Source organism: Syngnathus typhle, linkage group LG1 (assembly GCF_033458585.1).
Source record: "Syngnathus typhle isolate RoL2023-S1 ecotype Sweden linkage group LG1, RoL_Styp_1.0, whole genome shotgun sequence".
NCBI lineage: Eukaryota > Metazoa > Chordata > Actinopteri > Syngnathiformes > Syngnathidae > Syngnathus > Syngnathus typhle.
Window position 1 is genome coordinate 29,577,659 of NC_083738.1, and position 12,049 is coordinate 29,589,707.

Consider the following 12,049-nt stretch of genomic DNA (forward strand, 5'->3'; position numbering starts at 1 on the left):
CTTTCCTCAAGTCTTCTTGTACATTGAATTTTAGCAAGATAACTCTCGGTAAGGCAAAACTGGAAGGTGTTGCCACATTTTCTACTGTAGCCTATGATTGGTTGTGAACGTAACCCCTCCCCGCCACAAAAAAAAATCCAATTATCCACAAAAGCGTCTCACCGGGGAGCGAAAACTTCAAAACTGTCTCTGCAACATAGAGACTTCCTGGAGGGATACAAAAATATCGTGTATAAAAATCTGACTAATCAGCAGTTGAAATTTGAATTTGTCCAAAATGCCTTCCTGTTTATTCTTCAGAACTATCGTGTATGATGGACGTTTGTGCAATTTAACATCGATCGGTGGAAGAGAGACCCAAAAGTACATGAAAAAAGCCCCAGTAAAGTTTCATTTAGCAACATGAAATTTTCTTCTACGTGTCTATCATGAATAGACCCTGAAAATTTCTCAAGAAAGGAAAATTGCCCAGAACAACACAGGGAATCTGCAATCTGGACTGAACGCCTGAATTTGGTGAATCCTGGAAATAATAATGAAACAAACGCTCGGCTTGACAATTTAGCATTGCCTATCCCCCCAGGATACCGGATTCAGGATGCAAGGGCAGCTTCAATTACCCTTCAATTTTAGGCTTGAGTTTATTACACTTTCTTCAGACAGGATAAACAAGTCAAAGCAATTTGGTGTCAATCGGTGAAACTAGCTTGTCCCCCCCGAGTATGGTTTTGTCAGAGTAGCAGCTTTTAGAATTCATTCAAAATGATTCAAATCAAAATGTCAAGTTTGGACATGAGATATTTTCATGTGTCTTATGATGGACATGCCAATTTGAATTTGTGGGTGGAATAAGTGGAAATTGTGGCCAGGCTAATTTTTGTTTTTTTTCTAACCGTGTTATTGAGTCTGTCACCTTAAGAGCCAGCAGTTTCTCGCTGGGCTTGATGTGTCTCTGTATCTCGCACGCCACCGGCTGGATGACTTTAATGCCGTCCTGGTAGAACACGTAGAACATGTTTCCGATACCAAGACCTGCAACAACAAAGAACGTCACTCGCCCGGTGAAATAGAAGCGACGCTATACACCCTAAAGTAAATAAGGCACTGTGGGATCATTTAATCCCTCTTGTCACAGATGGCTAATCCTATTACAGGAATTCAATTAAGTCACTTTAATGAATGCAGCCACGGAGCCGTACCTTCATCCCGCCACAGAATGTTGGCCACTGCCAGGCAGAAAAAGAGAAAGAGAACATTGAACATTAAACGCCACAATCAATAACATCACATTTGTGAGACTTTTATTGGAATGCTTGGGCCCCGCTATCCAATGCAACAGATAATTGAGTCTTCTGCTCGGAAATAAGGATGTTTGGTTTTAGACATCGCCAACTGTGTTTGCTTATGCTTACGGGAATCGACTTCAATCAACAATATCATTTAGCATGAGCCTGAAATGCAAGCAAAGCAGCAGGCAAGCCAGGATCGCTTTTTTTGCTACATTTCTCTTGATGTAGCATATAAACAACACAATACTTTGGGAATTTGACCTGAAACATTATTTTGGTTGACAGTTGTATATTTGGGATTATATCCCAGCAGTATGTTTTGCTCGCTAGGCGGCTTAGTGTTGAGAGATTATCGTTTGCTTGTTCCCTCGTTACTTATCACCGTACTTTCCAAATGTATTCAAGTTTGTGCCCTTAGTATATATTTAGTGTGAGGTGATATGGGTTACCTCAGATGCCCCAGGTGACTAAATCATTTCTCAGGCTAAGGTCATTTTAATGCTTCATTAACATGGATTAATGGCCCATCTTTCTGTTCTTAGAAGCAGCAGACCTCGATTTGAGATGGCTAATGACACTCGCAGTGCCAGACCAGAGCCTGAGAGCGTCTGATAGCTACCACTACCAGTTACCTCTATCATTATTTTGTCCGTCAGATATCTTCAAAGGGTGAGTAGTTTTACTCCCTTTCAGGTGATGGATTTTGCGGTGGTAAACCTTTTCTTTATTGTAACAGCAATACCTGCAAAAATGCCACTAAGTGACTGCATCATTTTTCGTTTCCCCTTCCATCACGTCTCTCAGGCATTTTTTTCAAAGGAGTGAGTAATTCCACTTTGTTGTAGTTATATTGGAATTTACAATTTTTGGGTAGTTCAATTCAAAAAGAGAGTCACGTATATCAAGCCAGCAAAATTATGTTTCACTGCCATGAAGGCTTTGCCTGTGCAGTTTTGGATGGAGTCGGACTTATTTCTTTCCTGAGAGTGAAAATGAGTTTTTGTATGAGGACAACTGTGACAGGGTCACTGTTGTGAGGAAGAAATGCAACGGTGATATGAACTCGGTTTTCATGCAAATTCAACGCTGTGTCCTTAATGCCGACCCTCTCTGCCTATTGTCTGCCAGTCCCTCCATCAACCCACTCCCGTCTTCCATTTTCTGACGGGCTGTCCAATTTGTGGGCCAATTGGCGCCGATGCTAATCTGTCCTCCAGCACTCATTCTCCCGTGGAACGGCACTGGCAAAGAGACAAAGCGGCGAGGGTCAGGCGTAATCGTTGCAAAAAAAAAAAAAAGCGCTTTGTCGAGTGTTACCCTTCCTGTGCACTCTTGCGAATCTTTTTCAGCTCATTAAAAAGCGTCACAAAAGTAACACCGTGTCGTCTGCAAAATGGACGGTGGACAAAAAAACTGGAGAACAATGGCGTTTATGCCAGGGATGGAAACAAAATAGAAAGAAAGCAGTCGTACGAAAGCCATATTGATGCTATTCATCACCCGGGGTCGGAAAGACTGCGGCTGTTGCGCGCGTGCGAGGGGCCCATATATCAACTTCAGTGTCCATATACTGTAGCAAAAACAAGCCGGCTGACGGCGGCGGGCAATCGTTTGGCTCTCTTGTGATAACTGTTTGTGCTGGACGCCAAAGTTTAGGGACGTCACGCCCGGGAGGCCCAGCGGCAAGGTTACGATGTGACTGGCTCACGGCGATGGCGACCCGGGACAGACCATTCACACTTTGACGGCGCTAATTAGCCCAGAAACAGTGTAGAGAAAGAGTAGGGGGGCAGGCCAGTCATGAGGTTAAAAAAATAAATGTGGTAATCAAATTTGGTAATCATAACTCAATCAATCAATATTTATTTGACCTCTGGCTTCATACAACGAATGTATAACTAAAGCTGTTGATATGGAATTAATTCATTAATCAATTTAAAGAATAAGTGGATTATTTTTTTTAAATTCATAACGTACTTACGATAACACTAAACCTCGATTCACTTTGGCCCGCAAGTATCGGATGCGCTCCTAAAATGTTTATCATTAGACTCTCTAAATATAAAAATAAACAAAAAAATGCGCTGACAGTGTACATGCATATGCGGCAATAATCTCCCCTCAACTTCCAACTAAATGTATGCTACTCCCTGAGATACAAATACATATTTCAATATACTTCCTCGGCACCAACTTGCTGTATTTATTGTGGGCTGCACACAATGTTGCTTTCGAGGCACCAAGGTCTGTCACACCAGGTAAGGAGTGCGTTTGAATGAAACATTGTCAAGGGCTACCTGTTGCCTTTTAAGGAAGAATAAGAAAAAAAAACACAACAATTTGACAAAAGGTTTTAGAATCAGGTAAACAAAATCTATATAGTAAGGGACTTCAAAATGTGTAGTGACTGCATAATTGCACCCAGTTGTTTCACAGTGTTGTTTTTTCATTGCTTTCCAGCCTGGTCTGTGCAATCTCAATATAAATAACACACTTCTTGCATCTCACTTCACTCAGCACTGAGCCAACAGTATGGATTGCATTGAAGCTTCTAACCATTGTTGTTTTTGTCCATTATCTGAGAGGCTGCCAAGTTAAATAAAAGTATTGAATTCATTTCAATGGTTTCTTAAGGAGATATATTGAATCAAGTAAAGGTCATTTAATACGTAACCAGGAAAAAATGTAGCATAAAAGCTCTAGTCCTAATTTTCTGGGTTCTATACAATACGATAGAACAAAGACGGATTTTATTTTTTTGCCATGCAACGCCCGACTTTTCAGCCCACTAGCTTTCCAAGATGCCGTGTTCTGTTCCCGTTGAGGTCATTTCTTATCTAACAGACCTTCACTGTGAGTCATAAAGTTTGATGGGGAGGATTTAGCGCAGTCGTGAGACCAGCCGGCGATCCACAAGCACTGATGTGCTGACGTTTTGACGAGCGGGGCTTTGCAATAGCCCGATGATGGCTTTAAAGTAAGCCTGCAATGAAATGTTTTTTTTTTTTTTTTAAAGTACCATAAACGCACCAAAGGTTGCACAGGTAAAACGGAGATGGTGAAAGCCACCAAAAGTTGCACGGGTTTAAATTAGCATAACTCAAAAGTCCTCAAAAGTTAAGCAGTACAAAGTCACACAGGGATGCAAATGTCGGAGAGGTCAAAATGCTACCTTAAATCCCCCCAAAGTTTTACATATTGAATTTAGACTAACTTAAATTTTTCCAAGTTTTACATTTTTCATTAAAAGAAGACAACTGAACCTCTTGAAAGTGAAAAAGAGTAAGAGTAAATTAAGTGAAAGGGTGTGTTCTGCATCAAATTTGCAGGTTCTCTCTTTGAAAGGGGCTGTGAGGGTCTCTACTTAATGAGGCTGAAAATGCCAGCGGTTATTTGAATAAGTCCAGTCAACATGTCACCAAACAACATTATTCCAAGACTACTTCATTGAAATTTAGGCGCTTTTTTCTAAATAAGGAGGGCAAGCTAATTAACTGTGACCTTTTATCAAATGTCACATGTTGTTTGGGGGTTTGAGAGCCGTTGTCGGTATGCCGTGGCGCTCCTTAAGGTAATTAAGGGTCCCAAACCACACACATACACACCACTTAAAGGAATTTCTTTTACGAGGGCCACACTCCAGTTGGCTGTCAATAAAGTACATTTGGGAGCAGAGGACTTATTTTCCACAGTCCGCCGTGCCTCAAACGGCAACAGTCTGCTGCTAACTGGCACAAAAGAGATGCCTTCCACAGTGTGCCAATTGTTTCTGCTTTGTCAGGCTCTGTCGACGCACTCTGAGGCTATTTGTTATTTTCTGTCACTGCTGCATGGGAAATCAAGGGCGGGCAGACGGGCGGACATCTCAAATGGACGTCTCCATGCTCACTTACAGGTTTTGCGCGCCGAGTCCTCTATGAAGAGCGAGGAGATATCCTCATCCATGCCTGCCTGGTTTTTAGCGATGCAGGTGTAAGCGCCGGTGTCCTCAAAGTGCACGTTGCTGATGTGCACCTCACTGCCATTAGCTGGGATGAGCAGACGCACACACAAAAATTATGCTTCTCTAAGTATTTTCCCAACATCTGTTCAGGTTAAAGTACTCATTCAAATCACCTTCAAATATTGTGCAGATTCAAAATGAGATGTCGCAGAATACTTACACGAGTTTAAAATAGCCAAGGTAGTGACCTTAAAGTCACCAAAAATTGAACAGATTAATTTACCATTAATACCCCAACCATTATGCAATTTAAAACAAGATGAATTTATATGCGCTAAGAGTTCAAATTGTTAAAGTAAAATGACTTTTAACTCACTTAACTTACAAATTGACAAAAAAATGCCATATATTGCATTGGTTGATAACACTATTGTAACTCCCCCCAGATTCAAACAAGACAAGTGCAAATCCAAACAAAGGTTTTTCTGGCTAAATTTACATGACCTGAAATCCCATCCATTATTACAGAAGATAAAATGAATCAGCCTTAGTTTCCCAGTTTCTTTTAGAAGGACTACTAAAAATCTAATAGTTGTGTAGGTTAGCATGACTCCCAAAGGCTGAAAGAAGGAGTGTTGAATAACACAAAACATGCATAGTTTTGACAGCAGTCAATGAACAAATTGCAACTATTAAACGGGCACAATGGTGAAACTCCCAAAAGCTACATAGATTCAGGAACAAATTAAATCCCTTAATCCCTTACTTTAAATCTGCCATAAATTGCACTGGTTAAAATCTAACGGTCTTCAATTACTTCAAAAATACGCACCAAAAAAACCCAAAACACTAATAGCTAATGTGTTAGATGAAAATAAAACTATTTTACAAGAAAGTAACTACCTTGCAGTGTAAGTTGCTTGGATAGCTTGGGTGTGATATTCATTCCGTTCTTGAGCCAGGTCAGCTGCGGCTGGGGGATGCCCTCGGCGTGGCATCGTAGGCTGGCGGTGATGCCCGGTTCTCTGGCTTGGCTCTCCGGGTACACTCGGATAACGGGCGGAACTGTGGGGGCATGGCCACCATCAGAATTTCAATGTAATGCAAAACTTTCTTAATAGGGTGTCATGAGGGATTTTAATCACAGAACTGTGCCAAATCCTGTAAATTTGAAATTTACAATCTAATTGAAAAAACTATTAGTATTCTATTAGTATCACCTTTTAAGTAAGCTTTAAAGTGCCGTATTTAGAGCACGATCAATGTTTTCGTTGTTTCCCCGCAGCCTTGGGTCTCGTACGATTGCGCGTATACAAATCACGCATATAAATGAGCGATAGAACCATTAAGAGGTCATTGACTTTTTTTCCTGCTTCCTATCGATTTCAAGCAACCTTTTGTTAGCAAGCAGACAAAGCACAACGTCTAGTACCTGACTTGGCTCTTTAAAAAAAATCTTTACCCTGTGGGAATAGCAAATCATCAAAATATACATTGTGAACTTTCAAGCAGGCGATATATTAATAATCAAATGCATTTATGCATAGGATACACAAGGGAGATTAGGTTTTGCTAATCCAGCTTCACGGAACATGTTTCATATTGAAAGAATTCCAAAGGAATAAGAGCACACAGTGTGAAATATTCACAAAAGGCCTCCAAAAATAGCAAAATCCTAACACACAACCCCATCTTGTCATCTTCCAAGCCTACCATAATCCTCTAATAATTTTTCTATTTTTTTGCTGAGAAGCCTCACAAAAATGTTTGTCTAGGTATCTAGGTGGATGGTGGCCTCCAGGAATGGCCGCCATCGCCATCTGGACCGTTAGGTACAGGCGGGCTTTGGAATGTCCCGTTGGCGTGTTGGCAGTCAGACACACATATGGGCCGCTGTTAACAATCGCAAACACAAGGTCACAAAACAGTTGCAATCCAGCTTCAACCCATAAAAAGGCACAAACACAATCTAGGACACTGACTGAAGGGCAGCATACGTATAAACGCAGACTGACAACATAGAAAAAGCGGCCAAAGTGTCAAAATAATATTTTCTTTATGTCTGACCAGATGCAGTTCAAACAATCATTTAAATTTCTGGTTTTAGAATTTTAGAGGATGAAGGTTTTTTTTAATTACTAATGATGATAAAATTATGTTCAGTAGTTTGAAAATATATAAAAGTAACTTATTTGGGTTGCAGATTTTTTTAATGTGTAAAAAAAATTATATTAAATTATACATTAAAAACAATTATTTATTCCTTTCATTGTGTGTAAAAAAAAAAAAAGTCCAACATTTTTTTATTACATCTTACATTCAGATAATTAGAAAAAAACAGTAAAAATTCTAAAAATTTTGAAGATTAATTTTTAATCCAAACAAACAATTTGGTGTTTGAGATGATGGAATACAAAAAGTCTTTTAGGGTAGGGAATTGTTTTTTGTCTTGTGGTGTTTAGAAACAATTACTCCCCATGGACAATAATTCACGTAGAAATAACCCATTCTAGGATCGAACTCTTTCATTAAAAAAACAACAAAAAACAGATTTTACTATGAACTGGTGCACTCGAGTCTGTGTATTTATGACGTGGACATAGTGAAGGAAAAAGCCTTTTCAAACACTCCTCATCTACCCATGCTTCGAGTTCCATACGTATGGAATGTAGACGACTTGCACTGCAGGCTCACTGCGACATAGCTGACAAGTCCTTCATGCAGCTCGCCGGCCGCTCGTCAATCACCCAGCAAGGCCACTGTCTGCGCACACACACACTGGTTTCCACGTGCGCACACACGCACACAGCGTACACAGCGTACACATGCAGCAGGCTGTTTTGCTCTCAAACTGTGAAATTCCAAGCAGCCACTTCAATCACGCAAAGAAGCTGGAGGCGTCGGCCGAAAAGCACGTCGTCGACCATGTACCTCTGACATATGTGCTGCCAATCACATGCGCGGCAACAAGCTGTGGCTAATGTGCGCATGCAAAAGTAAGGAGGCCATGGGGGGCGGGGGGGGGGGGGGGGGGGGGGGGGGGCTGGACAAGCATGCTGTACAACACTTTTCTTCATTGGAAATCAGATGAGCAACTAGCGGCCAGCGGGTTCTGAGTGGCCTCTTGATTCATCAATTCAAAAACATTCAATATGCGTTTTCCATGAAAAACGGAGGAAAATACAGGTTGTGGCAGGAACAATCCACACTATGAAAAATCATTGATTGTGATACTGTAATTTCCACTATATGTCTTAGCTCACTTAAAATTAGTCATCTATTGCACCACATTACGACGTGAGAAGGCCAAATCATTTTTGGGGCCATTTTGGGAGGTGGAAAAATGTACAAAATGAGTTGTTGCACTTTATGTTGGTTTCTTGTTCAGCAGGACTGGAATGCAGTTTTTATGCAAGAGAGCCCTTTGCACTGGGGAAAGATCACGATATATGGTTATTTTGTTTTTTGTACGAGTAATATTTCTGCATCCCCAGAAATGCACTACATCAGCCACTGTGTAATAAAGGTGCAAAACAACTTGAATTGCCATGTGTGAAGATCCCATATATGTATGTTAACAACGTATTTGGAAAATCTGTTCTGTTTAAAGTTTACATACATGTGGGAGGGCTAGTAGCATATAAACTATACAAAAAAAGAAGCGATCACAATCAAAGGGCGTTCATTGTACTGTATTTCTCGTAATATTTACGCAATAATCCTTCTCTGCTGGTGTTGTTACGGCAGCATACGTGCCACTGATGAAACATGGCCGACCATCTGGGGAAAATTGTTTCCGAGGGTGTCGCGGTATGGATAAACGTTTTGGTTGAGATGAATGGCAGCAGCCAGTCTGGCGTATGAAATGAACTGGCATTATTAAAATGATGTCAAATAAATGAATAGGCCCATGAGCGCAGACTGACGATACAGGATCTTAAATAATTTGGCTTCAGCAGCAGTAGGGATGAGGATTCATTCAGCACTAAGGATTTGGTTGCTGTTGTGGAATTGATTGATGAATTGTGCCTTGAAGCAAATGAGTCAAATAATTTATTCAAATACATATTTTGTAAGGCAAGCACACACACACACACACACATACATATATATATATATATATATACATACATATATATGTATGTATGTGTGTGTGTGTGTGTGTGTGTGTGTATGTATATATATATATATATATATATATATATATATATATATATATATATATATATATATATATATATATATATATATATATATATATATATATATATAGCTGCCTTGCGAGACCCCAACTATTCTAACAACTATTCTCCCTCATGCTACTTCCACTTCAACCTCAATAGTGTCCATCACATTCTCGTGCGTCGGTGGCAATGAACAGCGTTCCAAATCCACTTAGCTATCGAGCTCGCTTGCCTAATTGAGTTTCAGAAAACGTCAAGTCGCTTCGTCAGGAGGCAATAGCGTCTTCTAGGGGGCCCCGCAATGCGAAATCCATAGCGGTGATGTTAAAAAGTTCTGGTCCGGAATCAATTACGACTGGGATTCTTTGCTTTTCCCGGGCGCCGGGGTTTTCATAAACAGAACAATTGTTCGTCTCCCTGTAGTGTTTCAATTAACGGTCACAGCAATCGACTTGAATGAATGCTAATGAAGCAGCTGTCTGTCATATGTAGAAGGAAGTTTCCTCAACTCCATGCCAGCTCATTAGGAGGGAAAGCAAGTACTCCACAGCACACCCGTGACCTTTACCTTCTCCATAAAGAGCTCATTTCACTCCCAAAGTTAGCCCAATTAGCAAAGGAGCAAAACTCTTCACCTCATGGAGAATGAAGACCAAGTGGGATGAAAGTATACACTAGATCCTCCAACATTGAACACTATTGGTACTTCAAAATTCAAACAAAAGAAATGACTGAGCTGTCGCCTTTCGAGCCCAACCTATTTGGATGTTTTGAGGCCATTGCCAATGTTTCATGAGCGAGTAAGCTTATCCATCCATCCATCTTCTTCCGCTTATCCGGGGTTGGGTCGCGGGGGCAGCAGCTTCAGGAGGCACTCCCAGACTTTCCTCTCCCCAGCCACTTCATCTAGCTCATCCCGGGGGATCCCAAGGCGTTCCCAGGCCAGCTGAGAGACATAGTCTCTCCAGCGCGTCCTGGGTCGTCCCCGGGGTCTCCTACCGGTGGGACATGCCCGGAACACCTCCCCAGGGAGGCGTCCAGGAGGCATCCTGATGAGATGCCCGAGCCACCTCATCTGGCTAAGTAAGCTTATATCAGAGCTTAATGGGCAAAACGCCAGCTGATTCCTTTTATTTTGAAAAGGCTTGATATCGGCCAATAAAATCTCCTCCCAGCATAAAAGCTTTCTGCTCAGTGCGATTGTCAAGCCCGGCTTTTTTTTTTTACCGCAGGGATCTGGCAAAGGTGAGGCTTATCTTCCACGGCAGCACAGTAATTAGTAAAATGCTGCCGTTCGCCTCTGAACTGGAACACGTAAGAAGGAGCACATTACGTAACTCCAATTGTCGGCTCCCTCCAATGATTTACAATGCATTTTAAGAATCTGGTATTTTCTGGGTTTCAAATCTGACAGTGACTTTTGTTCCCCACAAACTAGCAGACTTTTCATATCCATCTGTCTTCTGTTCTTTGTAAGAAATTTTAATTAAAAATATTGCTATATGTTTTGGAACCACTCGCCAAAGCAAACCCCAAATCAGAATCAGCGATAGTGTTCTGAGACTGCCTTTTAATCAAAAGAATATCCTGGGAAAAGATACGTCGCAAAAACATTTTTTGGGAGGTCGGAATTTACAACAGCAGCAGATGTTTGGGATTCCCGTCGGAAAGCTTTCTCTTTGTGTAAATACCTTGTAAATCCCCTCCATAAACGTCCGGAGACTACTGGCGTATCCTTGCCAAAGCGCTCAGTTGGAGCTCAAAATCCATCTTTAAGTTGGCAAGAATGATGAATGGGCCATCTGCTACATGTGACGCCTAATTGATTCAAACCCCGAGAACAAAAAGTCGCCACTCCACACAAGAGGCCTCTTACCATCCACGTGGAGAACGTGCGTCTGGAAGAGTTTCTCGTAGCCGTCGGCGTGGCAGGTGTAATTGCCCATGTGGGCGGCGCTCACCTTGGTGAAGTACAAGGAGCCGTCATCGCCAAAGTCCTGATTGTAACAAAGACAAACGCAGCCAGGTGAAACCAACAAAATGTGCTTTTGGGTAGGGATGTATTACGCAAAGGTGACTTTTTAACGGCCTGTATACAAATAATTGGGTCTGGTAGACTTGTCACTCGTTACTTGAGCCTTGTGGTATGTGGCAAAATGTCGGCCCACTAAAATGGATTAAAATTGGGTGGATTCTTTGGCTTAATTCATATTCCACAAATGTAATATTACCACAATATTCAGATTAGTGGGGAGGTGGTGCATAGTATGTATAATATATATATATAATATATATATATTATATATATATATACTAAATAATGCGCTTGATTCAAAATGTTTAAACATGCAGTAAGGATAGCTACACAAGCTTCATTGTAATGTTTTTTTGTTTTGCTTGTATTAAATATTATCGTCAATGGTTCCGTTCCAGTCAGTGATTCATTTACATACAGCAAGAGAACCTGCTAAGCTCACTTTGAGAATCACAGCAGTAAATTGTGTACTTTCTGATTCCTTATCAAAGCAACCGAAATGTTTTGTCTGCCAATTTTTGTTGTTGTTATTAACAGTGTAAATATTCCCAATTGCTGCGGCTTGCGCACATTCTTCTAAGCTTACAATGACAAAAAC

General features: G+C 41.0%; 1 protein-coding gene across 2 annotated transcripts in view; it reads right to left on the reverse strand.

Moving 5' to 3' along the window:
- Window positions 1-12,049, reverse strand: part of LOC133160678 (follistatin-related protein 5-like) — a 67,397-nt gene that overhangs the window by 8,895 nt on the left and 46,453 nt on the right. The window contains exons 8-12 of one of the 2 annotated variants that reach the window (XM_061288579.1): window positions 11,293-11,413; window positions 6,136-6,297; window positions 5,183-5,317; window positions 1,200-1,226; window positions 914-1,032 (exon numbers count right to left, since the gene is read on the reverse strand). In XM_061288579.1, the coding sequence (XP_061144563.1) occupies window positions 914-1,032; window positions 1,200-1,226; window positions 5,183-5,317; window positions 6,136-6,297; window positions 11,293-11,413 (564 nt within the window). The remainder of the gene's footprint in view (window positions 1-913; window positions 1,033-1,199; window positions 1,227-5,182; window positions 5,318-6,135; window positions 6,298-11,292; window positions 11,414-12,049) is intronic. The other variant, XM_061288587.1, reaches the window with a different exon arrangement.